Raw genomic sequence first — 20,847 nt, 5'->3', positions numbered from 1 at the left:
TCTTTCTATTTTCTGCCTGTATGTTAAGCAATTAAAATGCTTTATCTTCAACAAGATATTAATCTTAATATTGTCCTAATTTGTTTCGTCTTTTTCTGCCTCTCATGCAGAAATCAGTCTTGACAATAGCCACTGAGATAAGGATAGTAACCAGCAAGCTTCACAATAAACCATCATATACACTATTTTAGTTTGTCAAAACAATTAGTGTTCATTTTGGCTTTATTCAGTTAAATCTGCAGTGACTGATCACTATAAATTATGTATTAGGCTGCCCAGCTGTACTTGTTTATTCATGCATGGACTTGAAGAATTTTCATTTTCTCAGTACAAAAAAGCAACAGCCAAAAAAATCCCCCCATGTTCTAAAATACAAAGAGATTTTCTTCTCTGCCACATTTCTGTTACATGTTTTTGAAGCTGCTTTATTCTTACCCCTCTTAGAACATTTCTTCTTCCTTTCCAGAAATGATACTCCAACGCTTATTTCAATTAACCTATTATTTCATTCGCAGTTATCGGCAGCTGCATTTGCATCGGTGGGAAGCACGCACTGTTACTCTCACCCCTCGCAGTTACCTCCCGAGCAAAGCGGTATCAGAGCTAAACCAAATGATGTTGATTTTAAAAGCATCAAAAATCGCATTGTAGGCTGCATTTGAGCTCCCGCCTGGCTTCGAGAGGAACAGCGGTTTACAGAAGTGTTTACAGTTAAGCCTCACACTCTTCTCCTTCAAGGACAAAAGTTTGTGAATCAAGAGAGATCGGTTTGGGGGTTTTGCTGGTGTTTATAGTCACCCAGTCCTCGCTAGGACGGCTGGGTGAAGGCAGTGTGCGCCGTGGGCGTGGGACGACACGCTCCCGTGTGGGGAGAGAGATGACACAGATTTAGGTAAAGGAAAGAGAAAAATCTGCAGTGACCACGTACAGCATCGGTTACGCTTCTTTGAGACGCGGTGTATGAGCAGAATCTGGCTGTTGAAGCTGTTTTCTTACCGAGGAAAAAACTGGCAAATTGCACACTCCTTCCCCAAAGCTGCCCTCCATGAAGGCGAGTTCCAGAACCTGTTAACAGAAGGTTTAAGCCAATATTTACAAATCTCACAAAGATGTCTCGGCAGCTTTGACGTGGCGAGTCCAGTCACCCAGTGACAGACTGACAGGGTGAGTGGTGGCAGTGCTCAGAAGAACACAAAGAGCCAGAGCTTGTGACCTCCTGAAGAGCTGGGGAGCAAGGTAGAACTCGTATTCGTTAATGGGAACGCCATTTAATATCCCGGGATGCAAGGGCAATTAAAAGGGTCGCCTGGCTGGTTCTTGGGCATGTATGGAACAAAGTACGTTACAGAAACACCTCCACGGGGCAGAGTGCTGGAAGTGGAGAGAGCTGGGTTGCAAAAGGCCATCTCTCAAAGCTGGGTTCAGCTACAACGCACCTGACAGGTAATGGCTGTGCTCTCACGTTGATCGCGCGCAATCAAGCTCGGCAAACACAATGTTTGCGTTGATCCGCCTTGTGCGCTGTTACAAAAGTGCTTTTGGGCAGTGAATCCTGCCCCGCTTTGGGCAGCTTGGCACGTCGGCGAAGGGGGCGAGAGCCCCCCACCCAACCTGCCCATCACGCACACAGCGCCAGCACCAGCTCCCCCGGGTCCTGAGCGCGGGCAGGAGGAGCACACAGCTACTCTCGGTGTTTCTTTCAGCAAAATAACATCAGAAATGTTCTGGTGAAAAGAAGACTAAATTTTGCTGAATTAAGTGCTTTGGAACAAGTGGTTTTATTACTTTATAATTAGCATGATTTCCCCCATAGGGATTCTTGCAATTAAATAATTAGCAGTAATGTTACCCAAAGGTGTTCTTTAATGAATTTCCTTAAGTCGTTGCCCCCGTTAACAACAACCGAAGCGGCTGTTTCACACACGCTTCCTCTCGCCGGGCTGCGGGTGGCAGAGGGTTGTCACACTGACCCCGAGCTGCGGACCAGTCCGCTCGCCCCGGCGGACTCGCTCCCCCTCTTCGCCGCGGCCCCGCGGGCCAGCCCCCGGCCGCTCCGCTGCCCCGACGGCGCCGGCAGCCCGCCCCGGGACCGCCACCGGGGAGAAGCCCCCCGCCGAGCGCCCCGCTCCGGCAAGGACCGCGGCACCGCGCTCCGCCGGGGCTGAGCCGGGACCCGGGGAGGGCAGGGGCCGCCCGGCGGGGCCGCACCTCGCCGCGGGGGCATCCCCCCGGGACCGGGCCGGGTCGGGTCGGTCCGGGCCGCCGCGCATCGCTGGCGGCTCGTCAGCGCCACCCGTCGGGGAGCGGGGCGGCGGGCGGCGGCGGAGCGGGGCCGCTCCGGAGGGGAACGGGCACGGCGGTGGGGGGCTGCCCGGTCGCCACCGCGGGGCACGGCCCCGGCCTGCCCGGGGCAAGGGCCGCCGGGTAGCGGAAAGTTGTGGGTTTTGCTTTATTTTTCCTTTTTTTTTTTTTTTTCTTTTTCTTTTCTAATTGCCACCGGCAGGGTACCGCGCCCGGCCGGGCCCCGCCGCGGGCAGGGGAGGGGGGAAATCCCCATTTACCTCCCGGGGATCTCGTCTCAAAGGCAAATTCGCAATATGTTAAGTCGCTGGTTAAACAAGGGCATTTCCATTTGTTAATTGATGCAATTACGCCGTAGCGGTAACGGGCAGGCCGGGCTGCAGGCAGCCATCCATCACCTCCCCACTGACCTGCCACGGCCCCGCCTTCCCCCCCCCCTCTCCTGGTGGGACCATTTCGGGTCCAGGAGAGCAGAATGGATGCCCCGCTCAGCACTTATTAGGGAGGGAGGCTTCGGGCTGCCCCCCGGCCGGCTCCCCTGCCCGGGCAGGCACAGCACGCTGTGCGGGGCGAGCTCTGACCCCGCTCCCGCGGCTCCGGGCCGCCGCGAAGGGCAGGGGAGCCGAGGAAAGGGAGGGAAGCGCAATTAATCGGCTGGATCGCAAGAACGGCGCCGCGCCGTACAGCAGAGCCCGGCCCTGAGGCTGGAAGCCGGGGGCAGCGGGAAGGACCGGGAGGATGCTCCGGCCGGGCCGGCCCCGAGCTCTGCGGCACCGGCGCCGCAACCTCCGTCCTACCCTGTCCGGGGTCGGGAGGGGGCACGCTGGTGGGTGCCGTAATTTCCCCCACCCCCACCCCCCCCTTTTATTATTTCCCCTCCCCAAGTCAAATTTGGATTGTGTTTAAAAAAAAAAACAAAAAAAAACAGCGAGCGAGGGGAGAGGGGGGAGAGAGAGACCGACCGCAACGCGCCTCCGGCCCCTGCCTTTTACGCGCATCGCGTAATTAACGCAACAGGAGAGGAGCGGCGGGAGCGGGGCGCGGGGCGCTGCCTGCTCCTGCCCGCCGCTGCCTGCTCCTGCCGGCAGGGCCGTGACGTCACCCCGCTCCTCGCCCACCGAGGAACGCTAAAGACCTATAGAGCAGAAAATAATACAACAAGCAAGCTCCCTATCTTGCAAGCCCTACGTGATTTTTCACCCACCCCCCCCCCCACCACCCCCCTCTTTGAAAAAGCCCCTTTGCACTTAAACTCTCTATACATGTGGGGTGGCTTTCTAAACTCTCTCTATACAAACATATTTATTAAGAGCGATGGGAAGCGGGGGGTAGCCTATTTTTTTAATCCAGGCACCAACTCCCACCCCCCCCCCCACCCCCCCCCACCCCTTGCCTCAGATGTCTGGCTGCTTTTCTTAAGTGCAATCATCTATAATTGAGACAAAAAAAAAAAAAAAAAAAAAAAAGCCATACGTGGAAATGTGTGTGTGAGAAGGTGCATCTTGAAGCAGGGTTTAGTTACAATCGATCTTGGGGGGAAAATATTGCCTATGGTCCAAAAATAAGGAGCAACTATGTCCTTCTCTCAGTTCGGATACCCCTACAGCACCACTTCACAGGTAAGGCGAGTGAGCAGCACTCACTTTTGTTCAGATTCTGCTGCTGCTGTCCAGATGTCTTGTTCCCCCCTCCCTTTTTTTCTTCCCTTTCCCTTACTTAGAGTCTTTTTTTAAAAGGGCACATCTGGAGCCTTTTTTTAAAAAATGTGCGTGTGTGTTTATGTCTCGTTTGTGTTGTGTTAGGCTTAAACAAATAACTCTCAGCGTGCACAGCAAAGGCGTTTAGGAAACCGGTGATTCCTCCTTCCTCCCCCCTTCCCCTCCACCGTTCAGTTTTAAGTGCAACAAACAAATAAATACATAAATCCCGGCTGCGGTCGCTTTCCAAGCCCGCGGAGCTGCCCCGCGGAGCTGCCGCGCTGCGCCGGGAGCTGCCCCCGCCGCCGGCCGGGCACCCGCGGAGGGTGCGCGGGCAGGGGGGACAGCGGCTCGGCGGGCGCGGGATTTCACGAGCGTTTCCGCGGAACCGGGCTGTGCCGTTTTCCCCACCCTTCCTCCCCGGGTCGGTCCTTTTCCTGTGTTTTATTAGGATCTGTCGGGAGGGTTTTTTTTTTCCCCTTATACGATTTCCGAGGGACACCCCCCACCCACACCCACACCAAGGCACCCTATATTAACTAAGTCGTCTCTATACCGTACCTCGAGTCACGATTTATTTGGGTGGAATTATTTATACATCGTAATCACTGCAAGATGTGCCTCCCTGGCTCGGGAAGTTAGCCGTCCCCTTATTGAACTTATTGAAATCAAATGCCTTCGATTGCGTTAGCTGACATATTTACTGCTTTCTCTATTGTCAAATTAACTGTAATCGCAACTTCTTGCCTTTAAATCAATGCAAACGGGCCGAGCAGGGGCGGGAAGGAAGGACCCGTACGGATCTTTTGCCATTTTCGACAGCAATTATTTCTTTAAAGTTTTGCCTGCTTGATGAATCGTGCCCCCTTCCCAAGGGCTCCCGCTTTCCATCCCGCTTATTTCTCGCTTTCGATAATCAGTTGCTTCAACCTGGGCTCCCTATCCCCCTCCTCACCCCCCTCTCCCGCCGCCCCCCGACCCCCCCACCCCCCCCCACCCCCGCACACACAGACGCGCACACGCTTCTAAATTCCCCCCCGACGGGGCTGCCTCGACAGTCACCCGCCGCCGTCCCGCTCTCTCCTCTCCGCAGTTTTTCGTCCCCGCCAGCCCCAGCACGACCTGCTGCGAGGCCGCCCCCCGCTCCGGGCCGGATGCCTCCTCGGCGCCGGCCGCCGCCTCCCTCTGCTGCTCCCCGTACGAGAGCCGGCTGCTGGCGCCCGGCCGCGCCGAGCTCAATGCGGCGCTGGGCATGTACGGGACCCCGTACGCCGCCGGCCAGGGCTACGGCAACTACTTGCCCTACAGCGCCGAGCCCGCCGCGCTCTACACCGCGCTGGTGAGTGCACCGGAGGTGCGGGGCGGGGGGGGGGGGGGGGCTGTGTGTGTGGGGTGCGGGTATGCAACAGGAGGCAAACTTGGTGGTTATCCGTCGGGTGTCGGGGCGGGGGGACCGCCGAAGGACGCGGGGGGCGAAGGGAGTGGGCTGCCGCGGGGAGCCAGGGCGGCGGAGGGGACGGACGGGACGGGACGGGACGGGACGGTTCCCCTCCTGCTCGACGCCCAGCGCTGCCGCTTCCCTTGCAGAACCCCCAGTATGAAATCAAGGACGGCGCCGGCACGTTGCACTCGGGAATCGCGCAGCCCGCTGCCTACTACTCCTACGATCATTCCTTGGGGCAGTACCAGTACGACAGGTAAAAACCCCTTTGATCAGCGCCCGGCAGCGGTAGCATCCCCCTGCGAGGCGGCGGCCGACATCAAACGGCGGGGGTGGGGGTGTGTGGGGGGGTGTGTGTGTGTGTGTGTGTGTCTCCGACCTGACAAACGTTGTACAAAAGAAACGAAGCGCCCCGGGAGCACCCGTCAGCTAGAATCAAACTTCGGCGGCGGTGGGGGGCGGGCAGATGGGCAGGGTCACACCGGCCTGCGGCCAGGCCGGGCCGGGGGGCTCCCACCGCGGCCTCCCCCCCCCCCCTAACCATCTCCCGACAGGTACGGGACGGTGGATTTCAGTGGTTCGGCCAGACGCAAAAACGCAACCCGAGAGACGACGAGCACCCTCAAGACCTGGCTGTACGAGCACCGCAAAAACCCCTACCCCACCAAAGGCGAGAAAATCATGCTGGCCATCATCACCAAAATGACCCTGACGCAAGTGTCCACTTGGTTTGCTAACGCCAGACGGAGGCTCAAGAAAGAAAACAAAATGACCTGGTCTCCCAAGAACAAAGCGGGGGAAGAGAGGAAAGAAGAACCCCCGCGGGAAGAGGTGGAATACGGTGCGGAAAGCGAAGGCAGAGGTAGGCGGGAGAGGCGGGACGGGCGCCTCGAAGTAGCGGGCGATTTCGAGCCCCCCCCCCCCCCCCGCAATTCCCCGCACCCGCACTAACGCCCCGCCGCTCCCTCCGCCCCGCCGTGTGTCCAAGCAGAGCAAAAGAGCTGCAAGGAGGACAAGGAGCTGCGGTTCAGCGACCTGGACGACCTGGAGGAGGAAGAAGAGGAGGAGGAGGAGGAGGAGGCGGGGAAGCCGGAGAAGGGCCGGGCCAGCTCCCTGCAGGAAGCCCCCAGCCTCACCGCGGCGCTGCCCGAGGCTCCGCGGAGCGACTGCAGCCTGCCCGGCCCCTTCCGCGCTTTTCCCTGCGCCAAGGCCCCCCCCGCGGACTTCGCCCCCGCCGCCCTGCCCGGCCCGCCGCAGCCCTACGCGCCCGCGGAGAAGCCGCGCATCTGGTCGCTGGCGCGCACCGCCGGGGCCAGCGCGGCGCGCAGGGGCAGCCCCGAGGGCGGGGGCGCGCAGGGGGAGCCGCCCCTGCCCGCCAAGGCCTTCCGGAGCTCCGCGTTCAACCTGCAGCCGCTCCCGCGGAGCTGCGCGTCCCACCGCGGCCTAGGGGAGCCGTGCCAATACGCGGCGGCGGGCGAAGGTACCCGCGGCGGCGGGGCCGGGGGGGGCCGCGGGCCGGGCCGGGACACAGGGCGCGGCGTAAGACCCCCTTCGCGTTGACACCCCCATTCCCCACACCCCACCCCCCGACCCCACCCCCCCCCGCGCCGGGCCCAGCGGGGGTGTCAGACGGGCTGCGGCCGAGGCTTCCCCGCTGGAGGCGACCGGGCAGGGGAGGGCGGCGTGGCCGGGCCGGGCCCGCCCGACCCGCGTGTGTCTGTGCAGGCTTCGGGAGGGGCGTCAAGGGCAGCCCGGGAGGCGCCGAGCTGGGCGGGACGTGCCTGGAGAGGCTGCGGACGGCGTTCCGGCCGGTGCTGCGGAGGTGAGGTAGGTAACGGGCCGCCTACCGGGGCCGACCTGGCACGAAACGCGAGCCCGGGGACACCGGAGCGGCTCCGGCCCGGGACCGCAGCCCCGGGGTCACCGCCCTGCCCCGCTCCCGGAGCCCTCGTCCGGGCGGGACAGCATCCACCCCCCCCCCCCCCCCCCCGGCCCCGGGGAGGACTGGCGGGTCCCGGAGCCCGCCCGGGAAACGCTCATCAACCGTTTCTCCCTCCCGCAGGGCCGCCCGCCCCTTCCCGGGCGTTGGCGACGGGGCTCCGGCTGCAGCGAGGATCCCGGCGCGAGACAACGAAAGGAAGCTCTCCCCGCGGCCGCCCGCGGCCTCCCCCGCTCCGCAGGCGCGGCCCGTAGCGCTGCCTTCGCCGGGGGCGGCCCGCCGCCGCGCAGCGTGCTGCTCACATGGGGCCGCGGCGGGCGGAGCGGCCGCGCCCGAGGGACCGGCGACACCTCCCCGCCGCCCGCTTGCCGTTCGTCCGACACCCCTCCGTAACGTCCTTGCCAAAAGAAAAAAAAAAAAAAAAAGAATTTTTCTCTCTTTTTCTTCCCTCCCCTCCCTCCCCCCGTGGTTTGTTTTTTTTTTTTTTCTTTTCCTCCCTTTTCCGCCCCCGCTCCGCCGAGGTGCGTGTGTCCGCGGTTGCTCCGCGCTGTCCCGAGGAGGCGGGAGGAGGAGGAGGAGCGGCGCAGGTTACGCCGGGCTGTTTTAGTTCCCGTCGCTGTACATAGATACCGCTGAAAGTATTTTTCAGAGTCTCTAATTAACACGGATGAGCGGAACGCCGTGAAGCCGTCCGGTGACCCCCGGCAGCTCTTCAGCCAGGAGCCGGCGCAGCGGCCCCCGGCCCCGGGCACTCGCCGCCCGCCCCGGGGGCACGGCCGGGGCATCCCTGGGCAGCGGGTGGCGACCGGGCGGCGAAGTAGGACGTTGTTAGTGGGTCAGCGCCGTCAGTCAGTGAAAAGAGCAGTGCTGCACTTTACAGGACAGACGAGAAAGGGAAACCGTATCTCTGCATTATTTCTGTTTAATTAAAAGTGTCATCAAACACTTTGTGTTCGGACTAATAAACCAAGCAGGGATGAGGAAAGAATGTTTCTTTGTTCCTGTCTCTAGAAGCAGTGGCAATAATTTAAATTAATAACTGTGGTAATTAAGAGGTCATCTATAGATCAACCCGATACCTGCTACTTCCAAGTTCACCAGGGTCAACATTTACATTAAGTCATTTGTGGTCAATAGAGTCCAATGAATTCTGCCTTAATAAATCAGGGAAATCAATCTTGAATATCGAGTAGACTTCTATATGTTTACCAAAGGCTACTAAGACATGTGGGGCGGCAGAGGTGGGAGTCCTCTGGGTTTGCGACCAGAAGAGCATCTCGTAGGGGAAAGGAGAGGCTGCGGGTCACCGCGGGGAGAGGTGGCGGGGACCCTGCTCACAGCCCCGGCCCCTCCCGGGATGGGGCGCGGAGCAGCCCCGGGCTGCGGGGCACCTGCCAAAGAAGGCAAACTTTCTCGGGCTTTTCGGGGGCCAGGGCGGGAAAGGGGGGGGGGGGTAAGCGCACACGAGGGCCAGCAGGTAACGGAGCGGCCGGGAGCGGGGCAGGGTCCGCCGGGAGCCCCGCCGCAGACGCCCGGCCACGGGGCTTTCCCGCGCTCCGGAGCAGTCCCGGGCGAGCGGCGGCACAGAAGCCGCAGTCTGTTGCGGTGACCCGCAGCTTAGAGTAGGGGAAATTAAGCTGCGAAAAGATAAACATTATTTCAAGTCGGATTTGAAGGATTAGGACTTGTAATAAAGAGCACTAGGCCTTTTCGAAAGGTTCTCGCAAGGCGACTTTCCCCCCCCTTTGCTCTCCCACCGAAGGGGACAGGTATTTTCTGCGCTGGGAACAAAGCGCGGGTTCCCCACGCGTGTCCGCAGCGGCCGGGCCGGGTCCCGCTCCCCTCCGTGTCCCGGCCGCCTGCGCCCAGCGCGCAGGAGAGCGACCCGGTTCCCTCCCGTGGCTTTGGAAGAGGCTCCCGGGTAGGCAGCTCTGCAGCAGCCTCCTGGGCTGCCCACGGGGGACGGAACCCGCAGGGCCCCCGCGGGCCGGGGGCGGCCAGGAGCTCCCCCGAGCTGCCGGCTCTGCCCCCCCCGGCCCTGGTCCCCGCCGGCTCCGCGGCAGCGCCCGAAGGAGCCGCGAAGCCCTCGGGGGTGGTTAATTAGTCGGGTGCAGGCTTTGGGGTCTTTTTAAGGCAGGCACGAAGGTAACCTCCAGGGAGCCTTAAGACTTTTATTTCTTTTTTTTTTATTTATTACTTTTAGTCCCCTTTTATTAAAGGTCAAGCGAGAGAGATGCAGATTATCCCGCCCGCCCAGGAGTCCCCTGCAATCTGTCACGCCGGCAAGATATGTATCGCAAATCTCTCAAAATATAATCTCCGGGAATCATATTCCGAATACTGTTTTGATTAAAAACCAGAACGGGGATTGATGGAGAACTAATGCCGGGAGCGGAGCCTGCGAGCGCCCAGGCACAGAACTAAAATAACGGGCTCGCCCGGGTGTCACAGGAACACATTCAGCGCCCCCAATGCCATAATAAACGTATTTAGACCGGCTTCTGGCTGGGCTTTGCTACGAGCGGGGCTTTTTAACGCCGCTGAGCTCCGGGAAGTGAACTGGGGTCGTCCGCCGGAGCGGGGGCAGCCCGCCGTTCGATGGCAACCGGGAACCCGGTTCCACCGGGGCGGTTCGGGGCGATGGGGCCGGTGCCAGGCCCCCGCGGCCCGGCCCGCTGAAAGGCGCCGGCGCCCCTCGCCCTCTGCCCGCCCGGGCCGGGTCTCCCCCTTTCCCTCAGCCCGCCGGGACGCGCCTGGCACCGGCCGGGCCCCCTTCCCCCCCGACCCCGCATCGCCCCTCAATTAAGCAGCGGCGGGGACAGGCCGGGGAGGAGGGGGACACACGGGGGACAGGCGGGAGCGGCTGATTGACGCGTCCCCCGCTGGGGTGGGAAGTTTCTAAAACAAAGTTGCCGGGCTAATGGCCCGGGCTAATGGCCCGGAGCGGGAGCGGCGGGGCCGCGCACACTCCACTGCGCCCGCTCAAAGGCAGCGCGACCGCGGGGCCGCCGCCGCCGCCGCGCTCGCTAATGAAGTTTTGTCAAAGACAATTACGGGCTCGGCGGGGGCAGGGGGCCCGCCATGAAAAGGCGGCTTTGTGCGGCCGAGACGGCGCGGCTCCCCCCGGCCACCCCCGGCCCTTCCTGCGCCCCCGCGGTGACCCCCGCGGCCGGCCCCCGCTCCCCGCGGGGGCGGCGGCCCCGGTGCCCGGCCCCCAGGTAAAGGCAGAGCCGGGCTGGTGCCGGCAATAAGCATCCCGGAGCTTGAGTTTATCAGCCTGAGCTACGGACGAGCGAAGCAGCGGCGGGAAGGGGAGAGCAGAGGGAAGGGGCACCCCGGCCCCAGCCCGCCTCTCGACACCCCCACGCTTCGGGTGAGGGGGTTCTGCCCCCTCTGCCCTCCCCAGATGGGCTGCTGCGACGGATTCCTGCTTTAGCGTCGGTGCAGTCAGCAAATGGGAGAATCTGTTAGAAAACTGGCCACCGAGCTGGCAAAATCTGTTTTTTTTTAATCTGTATTTATCTATATGTATGTAGCTATATTTTTGTTTATAAATCTGTATATTTATACACCAGAGAGACACAAAATAGGGGTCTCGGCCTGTGGCTGCCTTTAGGTGCAGCTGGGTGGAGAGGAGGTGTGGAAGAGCTGGACAATAACCATCTTTTACCATTTTCCCCAGGCTCCCAGCACCTGTGCCGTCCTCCCACCTCTGGTCCTCGGTCACTCACTCCTGATACTTCACCTCCCTCCCATGCCCAGCCAACACGGGCAGCACAAAACACACTGGTGCTCTCCTAGAGAGCACAGGGAACCCTTCAGGAGTCATGAGAAGGTCTGGACAATACAAGTCACCACCCAGATTGGCGCTTCCCAGCCTTTTGAAGCACAACCCTTCTTTCAGGAACACCTTCCTTTCTTCCCGCATCAGCACACGAGTAGAGTGGTTGTGACACTGAAAAGGTCTGGAACCCCTCACCCCAGCTGGCTGGTACTTTGTCCCCTCAAAGAGATGTCACATCCCTCTACAGGTTTCCCATCCCACATCAAAGGGATGTTTTTTACTGGCCTTGCAGCAGCAAAAGCCTTGGAGATCCCTCTTCAAAGGTGGGTACAGCAGAACTGCTAGCATTACGTGGCCATCGACGTTATGAAGCAATGGATTCGAGCAATTAGTTCAAAATTCTCTCAAAAGCTGCACAAGCAGCTCTCCAGGCCAGGTGTTATTTCAGGACCAAAGCATCTGTTAGGGGAAAATCATTTTTGCCATTGTATTGCCCTTTTTTTATTTTTTTTATTTTTTACCTACTGTTCATCTGAAAATAAATTACAGGCCAGAACAGGTGGATAACATTCTGGAATGATTTAATGATTTATTTAATCTGGATTCTCTTTCAATCTACTTAGCAGGATGAATACTTTTTTTTTTTTTTTTTTCCTTTTAGCCTGAATTCAAAAGCTGGGCTTTTCATCTAAAGAAGAGAAAATGCCCTAATACTGCTGCTGTCAAGGTGTGCTCCCCACCGCCATTGGTAACCCAGCGGTAGCGCTTGCCCTGCTGAAGGGCCTGAGGGGAAAACCTCAAGAAACACAAGCAGAAGATTTTCATTTTCTTTTCTTCATCTTCCTGGTGCTTTAGATGTTATCTACCTTTCCTAGGACAGTGTCAGGATAATAAAATAACTGCTTGTAGAATTCAATCAGTTCCTTAAATCTTAACACGCACAGGTTTAAGAGCTAAGACGACTGCTCTCTGGCTTCCCCTCTCATTCCGAGGGCTTTGCGTACCGCTGCCTGGGAGAGCAAGCGGGACAGTGGAGCCTGAATGGACACACGAGAGACTTCTCCTGCAGACACCTATGGATCCGCTGACATGGAAGGAGGAGCAATTCCTTCAGGCACATTCACCCCAGGCCGGCACCCTGTTTCTCAGCAAGCAGACCCTAACACAAGACTTTCCTTCTTGAGTATATACAGTTTTGCTAAAGAGGGATTAGCAAGATCATTGCCCGCTTACTCAGATGTGCATTTCTGATGTTTGGTTTCAGCCCGAATAAGATATGTTTTAAATCCATCAGACTCAGCACCAGCAAAACCTTACTTTTGGGGGGGGGGGGGCGCACAGTAGTTGTGGGGGTTTTTTTAGCCCAGCACAGCTCTACGTGTGAGTTTGCTATGAGGCAAGTCCTGAGTTCATACCATGGCACCAGTTCATTCCTGGAGAGGCATATTTGGAAGAATTTCTGCGTTACCAGACAAGACAGCCAGGTTGGTGAACCTGCCAGCCCCCTCCAGACTGCCTGGGGTGGCAGAGAAGGGACTTGGCACAATTACCTGCCAGCCCTGCTGGTGAAGGGCAGGTGCTCTTGGCCACACAGACCATTCAAATAAACAGACCCACAAGAACTGGCATCCAGAGTAAATGTGAAACACGTGAAAGCTAGCTCCGGTTTTTAACCAAAAGTATAAGTGCAGGTTCCTCTACCCGACTAGGATGATTCATTCAAGTGGATTCACTTCTGAATTTTAAACACACATGCCATCAGTGTACAACATCTAAAAGATGCCTTCCACAGCTTAATGGAACATCTTAAATTTATCGAACAGCTAAGAAACAAACAGCGACTAGAGCTGCCTGTTGCCACAACTGATCCCGCTGTTGTTCACTACACGTGACAGAAGAATCAAGCATCCACATCACCATACTCGGGTTTTCTCTACACAAACCATGTGAGGCGCAGTGGTAAGTAATGGGTTAGGTGCTCAAGGAATTGGACAACGAGGAACTCTGAGTCAGCAGCCTGCTGGGGATTCATGCTTCCCAGTTAAATCTTGTTGATCTGACCATGTGCTTCGCAGCTCCACAGCCACAGGCCGCAATTTATCCTGGGGAGGTCTGACAACCTGGTCACCATGCTCATCAGTACGAGAACAGGCGCTCCACATACTACAGGAGGGTAACTCTCTGCCAGCAGCGCTCAGACCTTCCCGCCGATGCTCTCTTGCAGTGTTTGCAGTAGCAGACCTTCCCTGGAGCTCAGTACTGTGTGAGGAGCATGAGTCTCCCTGACGGTGCAGCTGCGGAGCGGCTCCCCGGAGTGAAAAGTGGGTCATTTGTTACATCCATAGGACAACGCGACAAACAAAGCTCTTTTGAGAAATGCCACTGGCAGCAGAGCTGCGATCGTGGACAATTCTGCTGCAGCATTGTACCAGCAGCAAACCAGGCTGCTAGCCCATCATCCAAACCCAGCAGTGACTAAGGCAGGATAGCTGATTCTCCCTTGAATAATGAGTACCCAAGAGGAATAGAGGCAGAAATAACTGCTCCTGCGAGACATGTGCTGTCAGCCCTGGCTGGGTACCACAGCCTGGCCCGTTACCTAACCGACACCCAGGACGCTGCTGTTCTCAGGGCACTGCTTTATATTTACGAGATCTCTCCTTTGCACGTACAGGAAGATAATTCTGAAATGGCCCGAAGCCGCTCGGGGAGGAGATGAATGAAGGAGTCTCCGTGAATCAGTGCAGCATGAAGAAAAGACCCGAAACATGACCAGCCCATACTACTAAGAAATGAAATGTCAAAAAATTGTCCCAGAGCAGCAGCAGTTCTGCAGTCCAGCCACCCCAGTGGCATTTATGTGTCTGTTCTTTCCCAAAGAAAGGCCAAAAGCACTGCAGAGTGACCCCGCTGTCAAAGGGGAGGGTGGTACCACTGACTCAGATATTTTCAGCTCTTTTAGACTGCCATTACTTTTTTAACTTCAGCAACTTCAGTATCAGCAAAGTGTTTCTGTGATGTTACCATGTAAAAGAAGAAAAGGGACACAGCCACCACACTGTGTATGTCACATCAGCGGGTTCCTATTTTAAGCAGGTGTTTTTGCACCGAACCCTGACACACCGCAACCTCCGTCACTCCCCGATGCGAAGCAGTGGCACAGTGCAGCACACACACTGTCAGGAGCGCGTAAAACCAGCAGTGTGAAAATCTCTCTGCTAATTCACCTAGGAAAACAAGACCCAGCACAACGGAAAGTAGAAGGTCTCTCACCCGCAGGGTCGTTCCCTTCTGCTCTTTTCAGTGCTGCTGCTTCCTCCCAGGTCGCAGCAACACCCCTGTCGCTCCCCCAGAGTCCCCCCGCAGCGCGGGACGGGAGCCCCAGCGAGGGGATGTCGTCCTTGCAGAGCTGCCTCCTCCTCCAACTACCTGCGCTCATCCTTCCGAGGGCTACGCAACCGGGGGCACCCCGCAGACCTCTCTGCAAAGGCCCGTCAGTTCCAGAGCTCAGCAGCGTTCACCAGCACTGAACATCAGGCATCGTTCTTAAATCTGTAGCTGATACTGCACAGAGACACGGAAAGCTAAAGACTTACCCAAACATAGCACAATTAGGGAATGACAGAAAACGACAGTAGGTAAAAGTTAACACGGACCAGGACAATGTAGTGTCTGTAAAGAGAAATAATTTCTTAAAACACATGTCAAATTACTGATTTTTTGATCAGATGCTCATATGCTACATATTTCTGTGAACCTTCCACATTCAGAGTAATGTAGACGGTGCAGTAAAAGCTGCTTTTGCTGAGGGAAAGGCAGCTTCTACAGGCAGTATTTCCAATTTCCAGTTTCTCCCCACCTGTCAGAGCAGAGCTGAACCACCTTCTGCTTCCATTTCATCGTACCCTTAGTGAGTGCATCTCAGCGGAGACACTATATATTCAGGGGCACATCTGCCTATCAAGGATTAAAATTTACCTGTAGAAAAATCAATTGCCAGTAAAACTCTTCAAGTATCCTCCGGAATTCAGAAATGTAACATATATTACTCTTCTCCCTGAACTTTCCCATAAAATATTGGCTTACTCAGTATTCTGTGGCAGGAAATTAATAAAACTTGTCCTAGTTCCTCTCAATTACAGCAATAATATAACCTCATTTTCTCTTCGTACGCACTTAAAACTCAGGCTACAAATATAATACACGGTACTCCGTAAATGAAGCAGATGTAATTACAGTGTAGGCTCAGGGACAACTGCACTTAGAGCCCAACTCCAAAAGATAATAACAAAGATGGTCTCTAGGTCACTTTTCACCCCAAATCCTGAGGCTGACCTAGGGCTGCACCACCTCCAGCTCCACTCAGCACGGCATTAAGATTGGTTTAACTTGCAAAGGCTCACAAATGACATTTTAAGGGCAGAGGAGAACCAACATGCAGCAGTGACCCCGCTTCTTTGTAGAACTGCAGGCTCTCCTTGTACAAAGATGCCCAAGTCTGGATCCGAAGGCTCTCTGGAGCGCGCTGCAGTGCTTGCTGCTCACTGCCCCCTTCACCGCCAACCGTCAGGTCAGGCTGACACAGCCCAGAAACCAACCCTGCAAGAGCGATTACAAAATTAGCACCGCTTGAATTATTATAGGTATGAAATGAGGTGCACTATAGTTTTACGCACTTTCTAGATATGCAGTGCTTTCCTCTCCTGGGAAAACTGTGATGAAATCTAGTGGGCTCTTTCTCGACTACTGTACGGATGTCACCAGAGTTCCATTCCACAGATCTAAATTCCAGGTCTGTGTTGTTGCTTATGGCAGCCCAAACAGCCTGGTCGTGAGTGCAGCAGTCTGTGAAGGGATCTTGAACATCATCTGTCGCATGGTTAGTTCCCTCAGCCTCTCCCCAGAGAAAACCCTTTGCACACTATTTGTTTTCAGGACACGCTGGTTTTTGTTCTCCAGAATAAAACTTTTGGCCTGATTTCTTATGGAAACAAAGCTCCTATAATCACTGGGGGAGAACACAAACATCTGCCCCCCATTGCATAATTTCTTAAATTGACTGGTATATCTCAGCCAATCCCTAGCGTGAGGATGTGTGTGCTCTGGCCTCCATCTCAAATAAATGCAGAAAAAAGTTTCTCCCATCGACAGCCAGGACAGTTTCGGAGCCGTCTTCCTCTCCAGAGGAACCCAAAGCAGCTGTGCTCCCGAGTCAGGCAATACGCTGGAAAGCCTGAAGTCCAGAGGGATTAATCCCAGCCTCGGGGTTGTATTCGTCCCCTGTGGTCACTCCAGCTGGTTGGGAATGGCGTGTTTGTTTCTTTTTTCCCCTACACACAACTGCTATGACTGATCACGCAAATCACGGGCACAATTGAAAACACAACCCAAAAGACATTTTTACGCAATCTTGTGAAGTGCAATACCAGGGGGAAAGTATACTTTGACGGACTAAACCAATTTTTTAACAATAGTTATTTGAGATAGAAAGTAGGGGAAAGACAGAGGGGAGCAAGAAATGAAGTCCCCCAAAACCAGAAGGTATAATGAAATCTCTGCTAGAGCTCACTCATTTTCTTTCAGCCTTCCAGCCAGGTATACTGACATGTCTATAAAGCTCTGCTAGTGATGGTTATTAGTCCAAAGCCTGGATCACAATTTTACCCTATATAAAGTGGAAAGAAAATCTAGATATTTTCCTCCATAAAATGTCAAGAGAAGCTACCGAATTCCCCGCCGTGGCTCACAGCAGGTTAAATTGCAGGCTGGCAGCTCGGTGGGCAGTTGCACTGTGTAAAGAAAGCAGCACTACAGAGAGGCCCTACTTAGTCCGTTGCAAAGGAGACGGGTTGTTTGCTCTGAGGCACAGTTTCAAGAGAGCTGTTTGGGTTCAGGAGCGACATACCTGTTTATTATATTGATAAATGACACATTTTTCCTGCTTGATTTGTCGGGGACTGAGTGACCTGGCAGTAAAACTGACTTGATATTGCCATTTAACTCTTATTGATGTCTTTTCCGGTTCACATTTTATTTGCATAAATGAGAAACAGAAAGAAACCCCTATTCTTTAAAAGAATCCCGTGGGATTCCCCGAGGAAGGCTGATGGATGTTGCAGACACACATCTCCCCAGGTACCAAACCAGTAACAACTTTCGTCCCCCCGCTCTCACAGGCCCCCGCTCGGTGACCCCTCGCCCCGCGTTCAGCTGGCGCAGGGCTGACAGCGGCAGTGTTTGCTCAGGCACAGGTTTGACACTTTAACACGTGAAGTTTGTGGGGAGGAACACATGAGTGTACATTAAATTGTAATCTTTGTAATTAACCTTTCAAAAAAAATTTGAGACATAAATATGTAACTATAAACCTAAGTATATACCTATAAACCTAAACATATACCTATAAATAGACATTTTTATAAATTCAAAGAACTGTGAAGCTTTCTTATGATGAAAGGGACAAGAATAATTGTTTCTAAAAGAAAAACCAGAAAGATTGCAAGCACTTAAATATCACAGGGTTGCAATTTGGGGTTTTCTCTCAGTGTTGCAAAGATTAGAACAATATTCCACAACTGAATTTCACTTTATTATATCTTAAAATAAAAGAACAGTTAAAAACAAAACAAAACTGAGCACCATTTTTTTATTGCTTAATTTCACAAGCAAAACCCCCGGTGAATATATTAACATGACCTTCATGTAAGCGAGACTTTGACCGGGAGGGACTTTGCCAGGGTCAAAGCAAAAACCTTCAGAGACTTTTTCTCAGAAACCCGATCACCACCATAAAATTCTGGTAGTTGACCCTGAATACTCCAAAATTTAACACATTTCAGATTCAGATCCATAGTACTCACTCACATCTTTGCAGAAAAATCTTGTGGAATTAAATGGAGGACGAAGATAACATTCATTTCTATTAATCTTTGAGATCCTCATTTTCCTGTTCTGTGCACTCCACAGTAGTGTTATAGATATACTTCTGTTTAATTTTATCAGACACTTCCGAAGTCGTAAAAGAAATTATAAGTGTCTTTATAATTCATAGGATTTTTTCCCCCATAAGGCGTTTCTCTTCCTTTTGTTTACATTTTGGGAGGAAACATCAGTAGTACAAAGAAATGGTGCTGAACAAAAAAGCCTACCCCAAAAGAGATGCTGCAAAACAACAAAAGAAATGAACACAACCAGGAGGAGAAAGCTCTGCAAGGGGCTCCCCGGTGGAAAGAAGTGAATAGAGTTTTACACACACAGACTCATATTTTTTGATAACCAGAAATCTACTCTTTTAGTGTTTCTTTCAATTTGAATCCTCTCATCTAGGAATCCTCTTTTCGTTTCATACCAGCATTTGGAGCAAGTTTATTGTTTTTCTTTGCTGACTGCTGGAGTGGGACTTGGGGAGCCGGGGAAGGCGGGCTCTGCCAGTCCTGCACTCCTTGTGTTCAGAAGCTCACCTGGTTTAAAAATCAAACCAGGATTTGATAAAAACCTACAGAAAACAAACCCCAAAGTTTGTGCATGTCTTGCTGTGGCATCGGCTTTCTCCTGACCCATTTCTCTGTGTATGTGCATCACCTACTTGTGGGACAGATGAGTAATGAGCATTGTGACCTATAAAAACAGCAGAAGACGGGAGGAAAAAAACCTGCTTTTACTTCCAGATTTATAAAAAAATAGTATTTATGGATAAACCAGAATGGAAGAGACCGGGCCAGTACAGAAGTTTTGGCTGTTTATAACTCCCATCCTTGGAAAGTTTGCAATAAGGTGAAAAAGATTTAGAAGACACGAGCATTGCCCCCCAGTCAGCTCACTGCACACAAGCAGAAGCTGTCTCAGGGATGGCTTCGGGTGGCAAGATGACCAGATTTATTATTCTAACATTCTCCACCAATTTGCCTTGTCCTTTTTGATGACACCTAACCAGGCACTGATATACCAAGAGAAACCAGTGGACCCTTGCTCACCCCTACTTTTATTTCTCCTTTAAAAAAAAAAACCCCAAACCCCACAAACAACTGGCTGATGTGGAATATTGCCCCCTCACCACAGGCGGTCTGACACACACCTGAACACTCACAAACTGCATCCCTGGTGGACAAGCCCTTCCTGGGCTCAAAGGTATCTCCAGGAACGCCTGCCAGTAAGACAGCCTGTCCCAAGGTACCGAGACCCAACCCATGGCAGCAGATTGTCCTGGCAACTAAGCAACCAGTGACCCACTGGCTCCCAGTCTCTCCAGCCTAAAATCCCTCCTAAAATCTCCAAGCAAGAAAGAGGAGCCACCCAAGAGCAGAGCACCATGACTAGGACACCAGGAGAATGCTAGGCACCTATTTTGGAAAAAAATCTTAAAAGATTAAAGAGCACAAACACCCACCCTCTGCAAACAGCCTGAGCAAAAAAGTGCTGGAGAATACGGCTCACTTTGGTCTGCACTACAGCAAGGAGGTAAGAGTTTGTCCAGTTTGGCATGGTAACACCAAGAGAGATGTCACAGCTGCAGAAGGGTTCAGCATTAACTATATAAACCCTCCCATCACATGGCCAGCTTCATCCTTGAAGCTTGACAGGACAAGGAGTAATGGTTTTAAATTGGAAGAGGGGAGATTTAGATTAGATATTAGGAAGAAATTCTTTCCTGTGAGGGTGGTGAGGCACTGGAACAGGTTGCCCAGGGAAGTTGTGGATGCCCCATCCCTGGAGGGGTTCAAGGCCAGGCTGGATGGGGCTTGGAGCAACCTGGTCTGGTGGGAGGTGTCCCTGCCCATGGCAGGGGGGTTGGAACTGGATGATCTTTAAGGTCCCTTCCAACTCTAACCATTCTATGATTCTATGATTCTATGATTCTATGATCCTGTAGTCATCCTTTTGCTGTCTCCATCGCTTTTGTTACTGAGTGGATTAAAGCCAGCGCAGGTGCCCTCCACACTGCCCAGTGCCACATCGGCAGCTCCACGAAGGGCTGGACCAGTTTAGCTAACCCAAAAAGGAGACAGAGGTAGCACAGTGCATCGTGGCCAGGTACCAGAGAAAATAGCCCCAGGCTGGAGGTAAAGCAGGAAAAGATGAACAATAAGGAACACAAACCTAGAGGAGTAATCAAGCACTAGATCAGATGATCAAAGGAGATGTAAATTCTCCATTTCTTGACACCTCCAAATCAGGACCAGGTGTCTTTCTAGAGGATGTATTCCAGCAGTTCCATCCAGCTGCCAGAGCGTCATCTGGCCCATGACGTATACAGGGACAGAAGCAGAGAATCTGACTGTCCTTCCTCACCTTGAAATATCTGTAAAACAGCATTATCAGCCCTCTTTGGGAAATCAACTTGCCTTAGTCCCAGGGTATATACTTCTTAGGACTTTTTTGGTTTGTTGGGTTTTTTTTTACCTCTCATGCATATTACAAAAGAGCGGCACCCCACATTCATCTGAGTTAAGTAAAGATTACCATCGAGGGGAAACATTACAGATTACTTTCCAGTTTAACCTGTGCATGCAGTTTGATGGACACTTTCGCAAGTACTGTAGCAAAAGCAAATAAATGGCAGGAATATCTGCAGAAATAGTGGTACTCAAGCACATTGAGAATGTGCTAATGAAAAACCTGAAGGAAAGCAAGTTCTGACTCCACACTTTTGCCTATTAACCACGGAGTTGTATTTAGCCATGCAGAG

The 20,847-nt window shown here is 53.9% G+C and overlaps 1 protein-coding gene across 1 annotated transcript; it reads left to right on the top strand.

Moving 5' to 3' along the window:
* Positions 1 to 3,875: 3,875 nt before the first annotated feature.
* IRX6 (iroquois homeobox 6) lies at positions 3,876 to 7,265 on the top strand. Its single transcript, XM_074158118.1, has 6 exons — positions 3,876 to 3,920; positions 5,092 to 5,337; positions 5,586 to 5,695; positions 5,994 to 6,301; positions 6,431 to 6,919; positions 7,165 to 7,265. The coding sequence occupies exons 1-6, from the start codon at positions 3,876 to 3,878 to the stop codon at positions 7,263 to 7,265; spliced, it is 1,299 nt and encodes a 432-aa protein (XP_074014219.1).
* The last annotated feature ends 13,582 nt before the right edge of the window (positions 7,266 to 20,847 follow it).

The sequence above is a fragment of the Numenius arquata genome, chromosome 13 (assembly GCF_964106895.1).
Source record: "Numenius arquata chromosome 13, bNumArq3.hap1.1, whole genome shotgun sequence".
In the NCBI taxonomy this organism is placed as follows: domain Eukaryota; kingdom Metazoa; phylum Chordata; class Aves; order Charadriiformes; family Scolopacidae; genus Numenius; species Numenius arquata.
The sequence above is the reverse complement of the archived record's forward strand: the minus strand, read 5'-3'. Positions and strand labels throughout refer to the sequence as shown.